The 20,244-nt window shown below is 35.2% G+C and overlaps 1 protein-coding gene across 18 annotated transcripts in view; it reads right to left on the reverse strand.

Annotated features, from left to right (window-relative positions):
* Positions 1-20,244, reverse strand: part of RALGAPA1 (Ral GTPase activating protein catalytic subunit alpha 1) — a 132,101-nt gene that overhangs the window by 22,590 nt on the left and 89,267 nt on the right. For 17 of the 18 annotated variants that reach the window (XM_015630322.3, XM_015630339.2, XM_015630338.2 and 14 more), the window contains 2 exons: positions 12,716-12,874; positions 10,670-10,797 (listed from right to left, as the gene is read on the reverse strand). In XM_015630322.3, coding sequence (XP_015485808.1) covers positions 10,670-10,797; positions 12,716-12,874 — 287 coding nt within the window. Of the gene's footprint in view, positions 1-10,669; positions 10,798-12,715; positions 12,877-20,244 lie in introns of those variants that run through there. The other variant, XR_001522074.2, reaches the window with a different exon arrangement.

Raw genomic sequence — 20,244 nt, forward strand, 5'->3', positions numbered from 1 at the left:
AAATGTGGAACACTACAGGCCACAGGGGAACTGCAACCCCACAAACTAACTCCTGATGTTGGGAGAGGGAGTCATCCTCATTCTGACATCCAGCCTTACATCAGTGTTAACTCAAGTAATTAAGGTTGATAGGTGTAAAGAATACAGAAGCAGAACTAGAGTTCTCTACTCTCTGGTATTAGTGTGAATTAAGCTTAAGCTCACTGGTTTCATAAATTCAAGTATTTAAATTTCTACTTTAAATACCTTCTCTGCATATATAGACATATTAATTGATGAGAAAAACCGCAAATACCTTTTTCATGAAGAAATCACTCCAAACTGCAAAATCACAAAAATAAAATTCTATTAATATTAAATACTGTCCAGTAAAAAGACTGCACATACAGGTATGTGTTCATTTGCCATTCCACACTACCTGCAACAAAGGAAACTTCTCTAATGAGAAATTCTGTCATTAATTCCAATCTGCACTTTAATGAACTTTACAACTACCTTTTAAAATTTTTTAGTTGATGAGAATGTTTTCTCTTTACCTTGTGTTGCTGCAGTACCAGTAGCAGATAATCTACTTATAAGCCTCTTTGGAAAGCAGTAAAGTCAATTTTAAGAATGATTTTAAAATCTCAAAGCCAGGCTTCTATGTAAATGAAGAAAACAAATAGGAATTTTCAGTTATTTCCCTCTTTTTATATTTTGAACAGCAATTAGCAAAGCAGACCCTTCACCCTCCTCCCTAATGCTGTCAAGCTGTTGAGAGCAGTCTGCAGCACTACAATGGTGCTATTGTGAACACAGCCTGGGCTTCCTTCCCACAGAGAGTTAAGTGGGCAGTTCCTGCTGCCCATGATTGGTGTCCAGTGAAACAATACTTAAGAGCCAGGTTTTATCAGTTCCACGCCAAAGAAGTGAAGCCAGGGAACCCAAGCCTTCATATCATGCTGAACCATATGCCAACCCTGCTGGCCCCTAAGGTTTATCACTAGGAATCAGGATCCATCATGTCCCCTGTGAAATTTCACTTCACATACCTTCTGTGAAATGCATGGCTTTGCTGAAAACTGACCTTTTTCCACAATTGGCATGAACAGATGGATGGTAACTATGGTTTAGCAAGCTGAAACTAAACCATTTCCTAATAGGATGCATTCTTCTGTGTTTGGGAGGAGAAGCATTCAGAAGGAGATAGATGTATTTGTGATCCACAGATTTATTCAGGTGCAGTTAATCGGCAATTAAACTATTTTCTCTATGTCTAGAAAGTATATTGAGATTAATTTGATTGGCCAGGCTATGATTAAGACTCACGTCCTTCGGACTGCCATATGGTAACTCCAATTACTGTAACACTAACTTTTAATCCTTGCTTTATGTTAGCTTATTCCATTTTTCTACTGTGTGGCACATACAGAATAAACTATAATCTTAGTTGTTAAAATTTTGACCCTGGTGAATATTTTTACTTGAATATTTTTACATTCCATCTCCAGCTCGATATTTTCACATACTGCCAGGTATTATATACAAGCCCTTTTTCAGTAACTGAAATACAGACCTATAGGAGCACGAAGCCAACCAATGTGCTAGTTTCCATTAATCTATTTTTTTTTGGTACCTATGATATTCTAATCCCCCTGTTGGCGCTGGAAAGCATGCCCCAACTGTTTTGATTACCGTATGCAGAATGATGCAGAAACAGTTTGCCAATATCTTACTCAACTCAAAAACATCACTCTATCTCACAACTGTTACGGTTTTGCCAGTTTTGGTTGTTATAAATAATCTCCCACATTTCCCACCAATTTAAATATCAAAATCAAACATATGGAATGCCACATACTTATTTTTATATATACATGTTTTTTTGTGTTTTAACATACAAACCTTGCAAGTTGTTTGCACATCCCTTATTTGTTATGAGGGTGAATTTATGGAAAGAAAAGGATTAAACCAATACACAATGCTGTTTTTTCCAAAATAAAGCCAGGGCTTAAATAATTTAAAAACATTTCTTTCTTTACATTTTAGAAATGTCAGGAAAAACTGTTTAATCTCCCAGACTTTTATTCACAGATTTTTGAGAGTTATCAAAGAAATCTGTATGAATTTTAACACCTTAAGGGGGCAAGAGTCTTAACATTTTAACAAAGGGCTTTTGTTACCCAAAATGTTTAATTAATTAATAAGGTTAAGTAGGTATTAACAAAAAACCTGTCACTTTGTGTTACACACAAGGCAATCAACTCTGTGTAACATTGGATTAGTTTATCTTTTTCTTTCCAGTTTAAGGACTCGTAGCCTTCTCCCTGCATTTTTTTTTTTTTAAAGAGATTTATTGACTTTAGAAACACATTTTATAATTAAAGATTCCACTACTTTCAGCTTACAACATACAAAACTTTCCTCCCTTAAAAATATATTGTAACAAGAAAAAAATCTCTTCCCTCGAGGGATCTGTACTGACATATCCAGACTCAGAAGTTCTAGGAGGCTGATAAAGCAGGTCACTGCTTTTCTGGAAAGCTCAATGCCCTTCTTCTGTTCTAAACCAGAATGCCACCAGCATAAGCCTATCCATATTTTTCTTAGAAATCAGTAGAACTAATATTTCTCCTTCAGATGGGCAAATTATATTTATTAAAGAATGTAGAAGTAAAAGAATCTAGAATATATTTTTCCAAACAGTACAAAAATATTTGACTCCCTCCCCTAAGTGTCTACAACACTCAGGTCTTTATAAATGCAATTAATAGTAGAAAACTACACGGCTACAGTCAATCAGTTTTGCTAACTTGGTATTTTCTGTTTTTACCACTTTCAGGAGAGTCCTATGTGTTTCATTAGGGAAGAGTAGCTAATAAATAAAGCTGTACTGCTGACTGAAACATGTAGATATCTTGTGATAACAACAGCATTACTAAACCCATGTGCTTAAACTGTATCCCTTTAACTGTACCCCTTTAATGTGTTTCAGGCCAGGCAGTTTCACCTTAATGCCTGCAAAGACCTTTCTGGAAAGGGAAATAAGGTGATGATTTGAAACAGCCAACATGGCTGTCCTAAGGACAAATCACACACAAATTTGGTGGCCTTCTACAACAGTGTTACAGCACTGGTACATGAGGCAAGAGCAACTGATGTCATCTACCTGGATCTGTGCAAAGCATCTGACACTGTCCAACATGATATTCTTGTCTCTAAATTTGAGAGACATGGTTTTGATGGATGGACCACTTGGTGCATCAGGAATTGTCTAGATGATCACACTCAAAGAGTTGTGATCAACAATACAATGTCATGCTTCAACTTACTCCTCACTTTAAAAACACATGAAAACTAAGTGAAATCTTGTGAAATTATGTTCACTACATGAAGACACAGCAAACACAGCAGCTTGGTACACACATCTGCAAGTATTTCTCCAGCAGTTATTTGAAGTGTCTACATGACAAACACTAAGGCAAGAGTTTAACAGCCTATCACAAAATGTTGGCTCAATCAGTTGTCTCTAGTGGCTAAAATCAAAGGCATTTAAAGTGATGCTTTGGAATTATTCATTGCAAAACAATCCCATTTTTTCAACAGGTAACTAATAAATGATGGCTGAGAGCAGGTTTGCACTACCTCTGAGGTCCAATTGGTACTCAGGACACTGCCTACTTTTGCTCCCTGGTGTTGCATTTTAACTCTAATTGCATGATCAAGCCAATAAATTGGACTCAGGGGACAAAAAAACCTACAAAAGTACCTACCCTGACAAAACCAGAGGTTTCAAGAAAATGCACTTCAAACAGAACTGAGGCAAGATGAGACAAGCAAAGGAGAGGTATCAAGGCTTGAAAGATAGTCATTAATACTGACAGATTACTGTAATTCTGGCTGTCAAGGTGATCGATTTAAGCAGCATATGCCAATCAATACTCTTCTCATTTACTGAGCAGCATGAGATATATAGTTAGGCAAGATGTCCCTAAGACAGGATTTCAAACCATACTTAATGAACATAAATAGCACAATTTATGCTTTGGAATCTTAGCTCTTTTTTCATTTAGTGTTTGGTGGGTTTTTTTGGTTTTCTTGGTTTTTTTTTAATTAGGTAAACTTCAACATGATGTTATTCATACAGAAGTTATTTCAGATTATTCTATTACACTGCATTACCATTGTGCCAATTCCTTTACATAAGCTATTTCAAACTGTACTAATTTTCTGTATAACATTAAAACATTAATCTTGAACATGAACATTCTAAAATGTAGCAGTTATTTAAGTACTGTGCATTTTGATTTTTTTTTTGCATTAATGGTTTGTCATTCTGAGCACTTTAGCCACTCATGGCCATATAAGTAACTTAGTATTACATCTTTCTGGTATTTTCCCAGCCATTTTCCTTACAACAGCCTCTTTTTGTTCAAAAATACTTGTGAAATCACAGGAAAATATATTAATTTGATGTATTACTTCAGAAGGAAAATAGAGTAAATGTAAAGATATAGCTATTACAGTCATTGCATACCTACAAGGAGACACACACACAACTCTCTAGAGATATAGAGATATAAGACTTTCTTCTTATATTTAGGTTTCTTATAATGTGCAGGGAAAATGTTACATGATTCCTTAAAACCAAAATACCTGAACAGTCCATTAAAACAATCACATACTTCTACATGTCTTGGAGATCTTCAGTTTTTCATGCTACATTATTGTATGCAGGCATTTAATTAATCAACCACATTTGTAATTATTAAAATATCAAGTAAGTTGTCATCAGAACTAGGATCTGGGAGAACACCCACAGCAATTCAAAGTACAGGAAAGACTGAGGAACATATTCTGTACCTTACGAGTCTTGCTTGAACAAGGAAAACATTTTTTACTGTTAAACAGTAAAACAGATTTCAGAAATAACTGTATTTTCTTCTGGAAAAAACAGCAGGGGTCATGTGATGAACTCATCCATGTGTCTTACTTGAAATCGTATCAGATAAGGCTACAACAGTAGACATCAGGGATGGAATAAATATTCACTGAAATTCAGAAATTTTTAAATTATTTATATAAAAGACATAAAGTAGTTTTTAAAAAGTATATTTTTAATGTTGGTGCCTTCTCACCTGTGATGACAAAAAAAAAAAAAGAGTAATAGGTATGTTAAAACCAAAAATGTATTGCCAGAAATACAGCAAACTTTCCAGACTCTTGGCATATGAAAAAATTTCTAAACCAGAAAATAGTAGAAGAGCAATCAAAATTTCATGCATTATTCCTTTCAGTACACCAAAACTATGAGAGCAAGCAACCCTGAGGCCTCTCCCATTTGATACACAGTTTTCATTGATGCAGTACCACTCTATTCAACTTTTTCCTTGGAAATGCTCATGCAGCTTAAAGGTAGAAAACTTCATGGAGAAAGGGAAACTGGCACCGCAAAATCAGTGCTATCGAGTTTTAACTTCTAGATTTCTGTGCTAGTGAGAAATCTTAAACATCTCCACAAGTTAAAGTTTGAAAACTCAAATACAACAAATATTCTTAATTAAATGAAACAACTGTAGCCAGAAATCTGAAGAATATCCTTTGCTCACTGTATGCCATTAATAAAGAACACTTTCTTCACTTTTCCAGGACTTGCAATTCTCTTGAGGCAGGAGATGGTCAAGCAAAAACAACAAACAGCAACACTACCAGTTCTAAAAAAAACTTTTCTTGTGGCAGTTGAGTATCAGCTTTTCCTGAGTGATCAGTTTCTAATATAGAGCAAACTTTTAACAAACCACTCACGGACATTAATTTATTCTTAAATAAGTTACTACCTTGTCAGACACCATATGGGGTTAATACCTTTCCTTTTTCTAGAAGACAACTGTCAAAAGATTAGCTACAATACATCAAGTACCAACTGGTTAGTCATAAAATATCAAGAAAGTTAGGAGGATGTCAAATTTTCAGTTTTGATAACAAAGATTAATTTATCCAGTCATTCAGATTAAGATTTACTCTATAACATTTTTTAGATGGAATAATTAAAACAGCATTATTTTTTTGCTATTTAAATGAATTGGCTTCATGTGATGAAACAAAATCTCAAAAATAATTAACATGTGAACTTTTTAAAGTTCTTGGCATGAGGTCAAATACTTTGCAGATTATTGGAAAGAAGTGAAAATTATGCTACGATGATTAAGGATAAAACAGTTATGCATATTCCAGGTATTCTAAAATATTTATAAATTTCAGATTTAAAATATGTTAAAGAGGATTTCTTACTGTGTGTTTAGCTTCTTACTGAGTGGCATCCGTAGCTTCTGCAGCACCTTAGCATCTGTAATAGGGGAATACTATGTAAGACAGAAAGTGTCTGAATTGCACTGTCTGAAGCACAGATAGTTCAGAATAATTGTCACCACTCCTTAATTTATAAACTCCTTAATAATAATAATTGCCACTCCAGAATTTGTATACAGTGAAAAAAGTAACAGTACTTCTTTCACGATTGCAATTTCACTCCTTCAAGGTTTCTAGCATTCGTCCTGCTTTGTTGCAATAATTGTAAAAAATTGTATCACTGAAGGTGCCTACTATGTCAAAGGTGTACCTCTTGGCATCTGGCTGATATCTGCTACTTATTTGGAAAGTTCAAATAAAATTTTATATGAAGCCACAACTTCTATTGTTGCAAGTACTTAGTCCATTTCCAACACATGGTTGATTCTGAATTCAGAATGTGACAAAGTGCTTGGTCTGAGACATGAGCCATGAATAAAACTCTTCATATCAAGAATATCAATGCAATTTACTAAGTAAAAAGTAATTAACAATCCCTAAATATTTGTGTTATTCTACATCATAGTGAAAACGATTGTTCTTAACATTTAGTCCCATTATTACACCTGCATTTACAAGTGTTAGAAGATTTCCTAGCATATGTGCAGCTTGAGCATACTCAGGAGATAAGCATGCACTTCTTAAAACAATGGCAAACACAATGAGGAGAAGAAATGCATCAGCCCTGAGACAGAGAGGGGTTACTGTTGCTTCATCAGCAAGACAAATATTTTGTGTTTGTCACCCACTTCTATGTCCATATATGCCACTTGTTCCTGAGGGGGTACTGATGTAAGAGAGCCAGGCCACCAAAAATTATTGGGGCACCAGAGAATCCTTGAAGGAGAAACAAAAGCAAATTCCACACACCAATGCAAAAATTCCACCCAAAATAGAAATATTCTCTTCACACAGCTGCAGCAATGAGTGTGTCAAGAATCAAATAAAAGAGGATACCTGCCATGCATGACTAATGTTTGCTGATAAATTTACTAAATTTTTAATCTTAGAACACGACAATATGGAAACAATTATATAGTATTCTGAGCAAAGAATAAAACCACAGAGCAGATGAAACCTTTAAAATCATGAACCAAATAAAATCTTTAAAGTGTTTTGCTATCTAAGTATCCTATCAGAAATGTCAAAGTAACATCAGGAAGAGGAAGGTGATTGACAGAATGTCAGTCTCAGAAAGCTACTTCAGACTGTACGACACATACTCAAAGTTGGAGAAGACTATAGAGGGAGATGACCAGAATTTCAGGTATCCATGCAACCATTATTATACCATTCACATGCTACCATTGCCACACTGTGATTAACAGACCAGCGCATTAAGGAAAAAGTTGCAATCAGGTTACGTGAAGAGGACTGAATATCCCTGCTGATTACAAATGACAGCTGATTTTTTCAGTCAGGTCTGCACTTAGAAAATGCACTGTCTCAGAGCGTAGATAAGCTCTCCTTGGAAGCAGGAGGGCCAAGCTCAATGATAATTTTTTCCCATCCCATACACAAGCAAATGAACAGTCTTAGTTTAATTAAGCGTTTACAGTGGTCCATCACCACAAGATGTACAATGTGATATTATAAACATTCTTCAAAAATGGATAAGCACAGGCCTACATATATGTCTTTAAATCCCTACTAAGTCAAAAAGTGCCCACCAAGTATGGCACAGTACCAGAAAACAAACTACACACCTGCAGGCAGAGAGACATCCATACACTCATTCTGGCTTTGAAATTAACTATTTCTGCTGGTCTACTACTGTAAAAAGAAGGGCTAATACAGAAATGTAGTGCCTGACATAGTTTTGTTTGACAAGTCTCATGTACTCTTGTGCCCTTGACATCCACATTCATGGATATCTACTAACCATCATCCAAACTCCTAATAAACTAACACTGCTCAGTATTTTAGAGGTTCATAAATAAGTAAATGAAGATCAGTTTCAAGAACATCACTTCAGGATTCTCTCTCACTGACACTGTTATTGTCCTGAACTTGTGGAAATCCTTGATCATCAGCTTCAATTTCCCATTTTATGTACATTCTGAAAAATAGCGGTTTTTGTTCCCTTTTTCCTCCCTCTTCAAATGTATTGTTTTCACCACTCTGAGCCCTCTTTTTCTTTGCTCCAGCAATATTCCAACACAAGGATAGGCCACCTTGATTAGTGAATCCTGTCTTCTGCAAGAGACATTAATTCTGGTAGTGTCTCCAGAAGAGCTATTTAACCACAGCCAATAAAATACGCCTGTTCCCCACACCCTTTAGTTCACTACAAACTTAAAAGCCAGAAGTGAACTGCTGCAGCCATAGCTAAAATATCCCAGAGGAAAAAAACAGGAGACAATAAAGACAGTCCTTGACGTCTTCAACTCCCTGCTATCACAGGAACATAATTAGATTCAACTTTCAAATGTTCCTAGATAAGAGACCATGTCCATGTTACAGGAAACATCCACCACTCTTAGCCATTCTTGTATGAGGGAAATTCCTTCTTGACCTCAAGTCTGGGTTGAACACCAAGAGTGTGTCCATGACATTTTTAATCAAGAGGTTTTTATACCACTGAGACTTAGGCCAGACTCAGAAGCTATCCATTTTTTGCTGTACTCCACAGACACAACTGACTCCATCAGAGCCTAATTCAAGCCAAGAAAGTTTTTTTCAAATTTCTCGCTAAGCAAACAGCTTTTAAAGAACTTCCCACAACCTCATTTTAATTTTTAGATTATTATACTGAACAGTAAATATAAGTAAATATAAGATACTCCAAGCCAGATGGAAAAAGAATTCCACTCTTTAATATCAGTGCCCAGTCAGCTGGTACTTCATCAGCTTACTGAGTGATGACATGAAACCCACCAACCAATACTGTCTAAAATCAAATACACATAATGCTTTCCACTTATCAAACTAACCATACTAGAAGACATATCAGCATTTTAATGGAGGCCATGTTATGTCATAAATGACATGTGTGCTTTGATGCATATTAAAACATACAATTTGGAGAACTGAATTAAAAATGCAGTACACAACTCTGTGGAACTGGTCAGTTCCTAGATATTGAGCTGGCAAGAATATGCAACATGAAACAGAGAACCGTTCATATTCTGTGAAGTTTAAACATACAAAGTCTGTGGAGTTTTTTTTTGGTACTGGAAGTTTCCTATTTCAAAGCAAATTGTTTTCCAATTGCTCATCGCTATACATCAATATAATGCTCTAAACCATCACTTTTGATAGCTGCTGCTGCTGATGATAATACATTTTAAATTCTTTGACTAAGCTACTTGAGTAATGACAGGAAGATCGGACCTTTCCAAACATGAAAATACAATGAATCAACATGTGTCATCTACAGAAATGGCATAAACATCACATAATGTGATCACATAAAACACATCCATCATTCATCTGTAAATCCATTTCATCATATCTAATCCAAAACTCTGCAAGTATTAACAGTCAGCCATGGAAAAAACAGTATTTTAGCAACAAACTATCACATGACAAGTACTAGTATTTACAGCTTGCTTAGAAATTAAGCACAGAATCCTTTTTGGATCAAAATGTAAACTTATTTTTCAGTTTATGAAATTCAAAAATTTCTTGTTGATTTAACTAACAGGTTGATTTTAACTTGTTGGTTTAACTAATAGAATTCAATCTAAAGTAAGGGAAGGGGTATAAGTGACTGACTTACCTTGTGTTTTTTAATTTATGGTTGATAAATCTATTCTTCCAAGAACAACCCCTCCAAAACACACAATTTCAGTTTCAACAGCAACAACAGAAAAGTAACAGCCTTTTCTGAAACATTTACAAAGACACTAACATGATTTTGACATCAACTTTGTATTCTGAGCTGAATAACAAAATCTGTATGACAGAAGTTTAATAAACTTCTCACCTTGAAGGAAAACAGCATTCTTGGAACTAGAAAATAAAACTAAGTCACACTAATATTGGATAAATATCTTAGGAAAGAAGGATTATTAACATCATAATATTGTTAGTTTTAAAAAGACTACTCACAAAATGGTCATTAAAATAATTTTGTTAATGAGAAATGACAAGCCCATGCTACAAAACATTAGAAAGAGGCAATTTTTCTGCACTTAATCTATTCTTTATTTAATTAAAAAAGATGGTCTTCATTTGAATGCTCTTCTATGGGTTTAAGTTCCCTAAAGGCAAAATCACCATTAAAAAAAATAAATATTCCTGTATTAATCTGAAAAAAAGAGAATAATCTATGAATATCACATCTGTAGGACAGCAAGGGAATGTATATGCCTTAGAAACCATTTCAGTGAAAGGATACAAGTTTTGGTATAATGGGATTAATGATTTCAATGCACGGCTTGCATTTATAGCTGTTGCACGAACCATAATAGGCAGAATTTTTCCATTCACAATAGCACCATCAAAGAGTGGACCAAAAAATGGAACCTGAATAAAAAATTAAGAAGTTCAACATAAAGCAAGACATGATCATAGCTGTAACAATTAGCAATCAACATTAACAATAGAGCACTCAAATATATGTCTTTTTCCCTCCTCATTGCTAGATAATCAAACCAGTTATTGTGTTGCAAGTCAGACCTTTCCTCTTGTGGAAATATACAGCCATATAACTGCTTGATATCCTTGGCAACAGATAACACAGCATTTGAAAAAAATTAAGCAACTATTTGAATACTATGTCTCATCAAAAATAATTTCCAACATTTGCTGCAAAAATCCTAGGAACAGTCATGCATATGATGTTTATGAGGTTGATAGGCTAGATGATAATCTTATAGATGGTAATAAGCAAAAGAAATAATTACTCAAATTCTAAAAGATTTTTTATCGTGGCTCTAGTTATTAACATGTCTATAAGGACCAACCCACTGTGAAAGGGTTATACAGTTACTGGTGTAGTGACCCTCATCTTCTATTTCCTTTTTTTTTTTTTTTCTTCCTTTCTAAATTACCTGAACAAAAAGACTGTAAGCCCTTTGCAGAAGAAATCTGTGGTGAAAGTTTTGCCTATTTGGAGCCTAACCGTAAAACTTTATTTGTGAGATCAGTACAGAAACACTCAATATTTAGTATAGCTAGGCCCCAAAAGGTGAACAGAACAGATAGATCTTATGTTTTGGCATTACATTTCTCTCTAATCAATCATCATTTTGCAATTAAAACAAAACTAAACAAACCAAGCATTTAGTATTAAGTATCTTCATTTCCTGTACATGTGAATAAAGTTCTGAAGCTGCTGACATAAAGCAGAAGGGCAACAAAATTTGTGCATCAGCACAGCAAAGGAAGCAGAGTGTACACTAAATATTCTTCCTGCTAAGTGGAAACAAATGCTGCAAAAGAATTTTAGATTCCTGTATTATTTTTGCCACTAGTCATTTACTGTAGTTTTGAGAATACTGAAATCTGATGGAAGGCACTTTTTTCACATACAAGGACCTCTTTTTGGACTAACAACAATCCCCGTTTTCCATAATTTTTGCTTTCCTTCTTAATCTGCATGCTCCCAATAAGATAATTATTTGTAGTTAAAGGAGTAAAAGAAAGAACATACTTATTAGTTAAAAATATAAATAATCCAACAATAACAAAACAGATCATTTCATGCCTATCAATAGATAGAGGCAATCATCATAATGAGGTAATCCTATTGCTGTCATACCTCATTTATTAATTTGAGTGCATGTAGTAATAACTTTAATAAAGTATAGAAATGCATGGCAAGTGACATCACACACAGAAGTCAGGTAGTACAAAAACTCATGACTACTTTTACTCAGTCAGTTTGGTGTTCACAACCCTAAACCACTGTTTTAAGAACAGGGCACCACTGACATTTGGAGAACAGTCCTTAGAAAGAACGTGTGTTCTTAGTCCTAAGGGCTGAATGGTCTTACTTTACTGAATTCATCTCCAAATTCTTGTGTGGAGTTAAGAAGAAAGTAAAAAATAGGTTTGAGAGGAAAAAAAGGGACTATGACATGGATGGAGGAGGTTGGAATAGGCCATTATTCAACTACCTTGGTTATGTATCGAATTTGATAAAAAAGTTTGACAAGTTTACTGTAATATTTAAATTATTATGTAAAATATTCTAGCTTTGTTTCCAGATTATGTTGTTAGTAGATATGCTTTACAGCATCAGGCCTTTGCAATTTCAAGTTACTTATTTTGCTATGCACTGTACTGAGCTCTTTCTTTTCCCTCCTAAAACCACTGCAACTGTCCATGCTTAAGATACCACTTTGTTAGATCAATCTATTATTCCAAAACCTCAGATTCTAAACAAAACTCAGTTAATGTTAAACACATGAAGGGAACACAAAAGAAAACAAATCCTTACCTCAGGCTTTTTCATGATCTGGATACTGAACATATGGTTTTTCATGGGATAGATAACTATAAGAACATCACCAAATTCTGTTGGAATTATTCCTCTTCTATAATCTCGAGTATGTTCTGACCAGACAATGTGTACTTCATCATTTCCTAAATGTCTTAGCTGGAAAATCAGGGATAAAACACCATCAGTTTGAATATTCTTAATTAATATTCTACAGCCATACAGTTAAACTAAATGTACATTATTAAAAAGACAAACCCACTAAAAACATGTGAAGAAAAATGAGTAAAACAACCAAATTACACAACAGTTCTTTCACAATTTCAGTGTATTAGTTGGCAGCACTGGTTTGTGCTATATATTTTTACACATTGGTGTAAATTTCTATTTAAATTAACAGGTATGTGAAAATCTGTTTCCTACTGGATGCTAAAATTTTGTGGATATTATCTCAGGAATGCAGAGTGGTTCAACCTCATTTATTAAAATGTTTTCAAGATTGCCATCACTGATCAGCAGAAGTTTACTAAATTTTGTATTTATATCTAAAGTATAAAAATGGAGATATGTTTAAAAGTTACGTATCTGAGAAGACGAAGAAGCTCATCATTCTAGCCAAATTCCAAACTGCTTACTACAAACAAAAAGCTTTTAAAGGAGAATAGCTACTGCATTCTCCATAGCTCCCAGAATAACTAAGATAAATGCTCATTTTCTATGAGACCTGGACACCTTTGTAAAAATCACACCCTGCTCCCCTACAAACTATGAAATGGTTCTAGATCTTGCTTAGAATGGCCAAATGCATTCTTCCAAATCCATCCTGCCCTCAGATGTAATCATATAACCAGATTAAGGAATTCCTTGAACACTGGAATTACCTGCATTGAAGAACCAAAACACTCCTTCTGATAAACATTATCCTCTGGCAACAAATGTTCACATCATGTAGCAAGGCTTTACGTATACTGATCAAATACATTCAAATTATTAAATGTGAGATTCTTTCCAGTAAGAGTTATTTCTGAAAATTCAAACTGGAATATCTTTTTTTATCCCCTAGTGTATCATCAGTTACTGACAATTGTCTTCGCCCCTGTTTTCAGCTTGTTTCCACAGCTTTAGGTAGATGGAAATTGTCAACCAACCACCTTGATGTTATTCAAAGGACTGCACTGTGAACTGCTGTTAACACATAACATACAGATACTGCTCTCAGCACATACAAGAAGCTATTCTATACAAAAAAGCAACAGTTTGCCATAGCACTTTAAATGAAAGCAATACACATGCACAGTCTTCAGAGAAATTTAATTGCAATTACACAGTTATTTTACAGAACCTCCTGGAATTCTACCTTTGTCTTATCTGAAGGTGTACACCAGTTGTCAGTAGAAGACTCAAAAAAAAAAAAAAAAAGAGAAAAGGAAGTTGTCTCTTCTCTGTTAGCTTTAAAAATTGCATCAGACTAAAGAACAGGGTTTAAAGAACAGGGTTGTCATTCTATTAATAAAAGGATTTTCTTCAGTGTTGGACTGGACAAAGCACAGGTGGCTTCAATCTCTTCTTTGATGCCCAACAAGTAATTTGTTTTATCTGGACAAGACTGTATACACACCTACTCTAAAACGGTTGTGGTGCCTTTGAAGCCAGCTGTTCTTCCCTCTTGTGTAGATGGCTGAATTATTTTGAACAACACTTACTTAGGGACACTCCTGCACCAACACTTAAACTCAATCCAGCAATAGAATTGATTATACCAACATTCACTACACTGAGCTTTATTTTACTGGATTAGAATAAAGCCAGACAGCAACATGAAAGGCTGATGTGCAACAAACAGCAGCTGAAGGACCCTTAGATAACACTTAACAACAACAACATCATAAAAGACAATTAATTGAAAAATTGACCTTCTCCTACCTAAGAATCATAAAATCATTTAAGCTGGAAAAGACCTCCAAGATCATCAAGATCATCTGTTAACCTAACACTGCCAAGTCCATCACTAAACCATGCCAGTAAGCACCACATGTACATATCTTTTAAGTACCTTTAGGAATGACAACTCCACCACTTCCCTGGGTATCCTGTTCCAGTGCTTGTCAACTCCTTCTGTTAAGAAGCTTTTTCCTAACATCCAGTCTAAACTGCACCTAGTGTAACTTGAGGCAATTTCCTCATCCTGTCTCTTGCTACCTGGGAGAGGAGACTGACCTCTGCATCGCTACAACCTCCTTCCATGTAGTTGTAGAAAGCAATAAAGTCAGTAAGAGCAGTAAGAGAGTGACAAGAAGCACACTTAGTTGTTTTTTTCTTTCCTGGCTATAGCTTGGAGGACTTGGTAAGATAAACTCCAAAATACAAAACAAAAAAACCCTCCAACCCCCCCAATCCCCAGAAAAACAACTTCTCCTTCCTACCTTTTAGTTCTGCATCAAAACACTAATTAAAGAAACTTTGCACTGTGGCACCAGAACAGCCCCAATCCATTGATTTTCATCAGGGCAGAGTTCTATACTTTACACAAGGCTCAGCTTCATTTCAGTCTCCTCTAGCATTGTTGTCTAATAATCATTATCCTTGGCCTCCTCTCCTTTGGCCACAGTTAACCAACTTTACTCTTTAGGCATGAGATAATTTTTAAAACGGATCACAAACATAATCCGAGGGGGAAAATATATGCCAGGTTTTTGTTTTAAATTCAGTTCATTTTTTTATACTGGTCTCAAACATAGCCCAAGAAAACAACTTGTTGGCACCTTTTTTTGAAGCGTGACAGGAGCGGAAAGCAGGGTTGTCACATCTTAAACTGGCTACATCACCAGAGAAGTCAGTGAGGAATTGCACCTCAGATTAAAAAAAAAATAAAAAATTTCCCATTTTGCTTCCTTAGTGAAGTGACAGTAAAACTAGCTGTTGAAATATGACAATGCTAAGGTATCAGGGACTGACAGGCTCACACTTAGAAACAAGTGAAAAGCTCATAGAGAATGAGGCTGCCCAGCCAAAGAGAAAGCATGAAGCAAATCAGTTTGGACATGAAGTGTTGTGGAATGTAAAAAACCCACATGATCCTAGATTGAGGGATGGCCATCTGGACACTGAGTGAACTCATTGAACTAACTGCCAAAAAGCAGAACTAGGGCTGATACACCATCACTGCACTGCACCATTCATAATTCATCAATATTGAACTATTTACTAAAAGAATTTTTCCTCCTTGCCATCTTTGGACTCAGAGACAATAAACCCTGTTAGACTGTTAGAAACAAGTGATGCTGACAGTGTACATGCCAAATAAATAGCTTTAAAATCCAAAACATATAAAGAGTTTAGATATTGCAGCTTCTTGAGGGCATCATTGCCTCTGAATTTTGTTTATCAAAGGTTGCCCCTGTGTACCTGTTACTGATACCTGCAGTTAATTAGATAGGATCTGAGTTCTTGCACTTTTGTCAAAGCTATCCAGATGGAGCAGCACTACTGATGCATGCTTTCACATTGGATAAAAATTTTGCTGTGTGGTAATTTCAGCAGGATTTCTGACAAGGGACACATATTTTTGGATGCCAAGTGTACTGAAGCCATCAGCAACTTTTCCTTCCAATTTCAAAGTTTGCTTAATACTCATATATATGTGTGAGAATACATTCCAGGCTAAAAGCAGAAACTTTTTCAGAGGAAAAGGAAAATTAACCAGATTATTTCAGAGTTCCAAGTCTTGTCAAATGTATTTCCCCTCATGATTACTATCAAGAATGATCTGACAATGACCCAGTTTGAGTGAAATGTAGAATGGTATCTATGTGACATGTGATGGATTAAGAGTTAAAATCAGAGGATGCAAGTCGGTGGATGATGGTATAAAGTATGAATGGTGGTATATAACTAAAAGAGAAGTACTCAGGATCAAAACCTTGTTTCTATTACAGGTGGTCAGATGACTGACAAAAATAATAGAGAAGAAAACAAAGTTGCATGTCGTTGACTTTATGTCTGGAGAATAACTAAGTTCTGGGTAAGCAATTCTGTTCTTTTTTCAAGTTAAGATCAGAAGATGATCAGACAATGCTAACACAGTGCTCCTTACTGCTTCTTACAGATGAAATGTCCTTACAAATGCTTCTTACAAAGGAGATATCTTCACTTTGCTCAGCAAGAAAAGCTTCTGAAAAAGTGAAAATGGTGGTAATTTGACTCATCAACAATACTTGATTCATGGAAGAGATCTTACACCTGAAATTGACTTGAAAAGCTTTCCTGGCTTATTTCATCTGCTAGGTTTTACATAAACCGTTTAGAAAGAAGAATTTCAGTTTTCTTCTCAATTTCTTATTTGAGGACCTTGAAATTCAGCAGTGCTAAACAACCAAGATCTCCTGCAAGCACAGCATACATTTTGAGAATCATCATTCACTGTAATTATTACACCACAGGAGAACCAGCACCCAGCCTCTTTCAACTTTAATCTGGATTCTTTATTTCTCTATACTGAATTGGAAGCATCCCAGAATTCAGTGCCCAGGACACACGTAGGAGAAAGAAACTGAGCTACAACTACCACTGCTCACTGAAACCTTAAGGACAGCCAAAAACATGATTTCCCAAGGTGTGGTGCCAGTGTTATCTACCAGAATGGGATTTGGTGCACACAGAATGGATAGCTGTCAAGACTGAATTCTGTGTTAATGGTTACTCAAAACTCACCACCAATTGTCTTCACACTTATTTCCTGAGCTTGTTTTCCTAAATTTACAACTTCTTATGTGTATACATCACAGTAAGCCTAACAAAGTGCAAATCACTACCAGAGACATAATATAAATAATAAGACAATAATATAAATAATAAAATGCCCTAAAACAACATTATACTTTGAGCAACTGTTGATACACTGGAAACACCTGGAACTATAGCTTACACACCAGTATTCTAACAGTCTAAATGCAGATCGAACTGCCCTGGAGAGTTCATTATCTAAACATAAGACATGACACAAAATGGAGAGGAAAAATGCAAAGAAGGTGTTTTACAAATGTAAAAAGGTGTTAAAGATTAGAAAAATGTTGTTTATATCAGCATTCTTGCAGAATGAAAGTGTCAAGACTAGAGAAAGGAAGGTTCAGCAATCAAAATAACAGTTTACGATACAGAGAATAAATATTAACTGTGTGTACAGAAAGGCTATGTTGGAAGAAGTGTTAGGTGGGAAAAAGAAGAGTTGTAAGCATAGGATGAATGTAAGAATCCAGAAAGTGGACCAAATTAAAGATGATTTCAGGCTATAGGCACAAGTGACAGGCACAATGGTCGTGTTATCTGTGGTGATCTGGAAAGGTGGCAATGAGAAAGAGATTAAGAGCTCTGTTTTAGCCATTTTAAACCTGAGCTGTCGGGAAGACAGCCCCGAGGAGATAAGAGACAAACAGGGTTTTTAGGCTTGCTTTGAAACTCTACTCCATTAGAACAAATATATAAAAATGACCGACTGGTAGGTTACCTGAAATTTCAAATTTAACTCAAAATACTTTAAAATATTCTCACTCTATAACCATCATCATGTGTCAGCTCTCCTAATACATTTATGTTAACTGAATACAAAAGAAACGTGAAATAAATATAACCAGGAGGGATGATCAAATCTAATTTTGATACATTAGTGTCATATGCTGTACATGTTACAATAGCAGCCAGACTTTAAACTAAGCTGCAGGCTATACTGAAATTTCCAAATGGCAGATTGTTCTAAGTGATACCAAGTATAATTGAAGTAATAAACGATAGTAAAAGCAAAGCACACTGTCAGGAAGAATTTAAGTATTTACTTTTTAAAATTAAATGAGTTAGGTTTGGAAAAGCAAGACAAGTGAAATAATGCAGGGCTCAATTTACAGAAAATTCCTTTTATTTATCTGTTACATTAACCCTTGAACTCTTGCCAAAATTACTGTAATTTCTAATACCCACTTACCTAAAGGAGGGAAAAAAAAAAGCTATTATATTTTCTTCTGATGGAACAGCTAGCCTCAACTTTTTTCTTCTTCAAAAATGGAAGTGTTTATTACAAAAAGAACTAAAGAAGCAGAGATATGAAGTAATGGCTTTATGCAGCTACTTTTGTCCATTTAATGTTAACAGCACTACTGTCTACAGTGCATGAATCTCCTAGATTAATCTTTCACAAAACTTTGTCTCAATAACTATGGTGTGTTTGGGGTTTTTGTTCGTTTGGTTTGGTTTTTTAGCAATATGTGCATCTAACTGTAACTCAAAAAAATGATGTACTAACAATTCACATCTATAAACCTTCAAGTTCCCAGTACATGTTAGCAATACAATAAAAGAAACACACGTACTGGGAGCTGGTTAGGATCATGTCATGCACAACTTAGAATCATGTCATACACCAAAACCTCAAGATGAATTAGTATTCTAATCATAAACAACATTACTACTTTTTATTTATATACTGTGTGTATAAACTTCTCACAATGCCTTCACTCCTTTAGGAAGTTCCTCTTAAGGAAGGAGGAACTAAACAGGTGATAGCTCATTTATGTGCCTCTATTACCTTTTACATTCTGAGAACTGAGTCTCCACATTATTTAGCCCTCATAGTCTTTGCAAGCTTATTCTTGTAAGGTTAATGTAAATACTTTTTACTCTAACCTTTGATTGCAAGAAAACCAGAATGCATTGCATTATCAGCATTAAACCTTTAATTTTCTATTTGCAAATGAAATATTTTATGTATGTATTTCAATCTTAAGTTCCTTTACACAATCAGAAGTTTTTCATTGGTTCTTGAATTCATGTCTTTTTTTGCTCTTGTTCATATCTTCAGAAACAAATCCTTCAGAGGTATCAAGACACCTGAAAGTTTAATTTACTACTCTCTAAGACTGATGGAAAATCGGTTTTAAAATGGCTTAGCCCCTGAAACAGAATCTTGCTTTTACAGTGGCTCAAGTGGCAGGAAGAAGTTTTGTTTTAATTTAATTTAATTTCCATTTATAAGATGAACCTATCATGTACCTCTAGGCACATTTACAATATAAAAAACAGCAGCCATTTGAAGCCAACTACTGCAAGTTTGCTTGTTTTTCTTCCATTGAATAAAACAGATAAAAAATCACATAAAAGACCTGTAGAGAAGCTCAAATCTCAACTGTTCTCTGAAGGTCACGAACACTACATGCACTCAGAACAATTAGAACTGTTAGCACTCACACGGCTCTCAAATAATTTTGATAGTGTGTGTGAGCAGATTTCATAAAACACAATCCTTTTGTTGGTATGTTCAGTCCGAGCAGCATGAGTAGTTGCAGAAGCAGTAAATAAATTAAGACTGTTTTCCTACTCATGTCTCCTGACAGCACCTGCTGGTTTATCCCAAGATGTAAACTTCAGCTGATGCTTCCCTCAAGTTTAGGATGAATTTCTTAACGTCTCTCTTTGTTGCTGGATCCTTGATATCTAATGCTTCTTCCCACGAAGTCTTTACTTGTTGAGTAGGAGCACTTAAA

This window comes from Parus major, chromosome 5 (genome assembly GCF_001522545.3).
Source record: "Parus major isolate Abel chromosome 5, Parus_major1.1, whole genome shotgun sequence".
NCBI classification, from domain to species: domain Eukaryota; kingdom Metazoa; phylum Chordata; class Aves; order Passeriformes; family Paridae; genus Parus; species Parus major.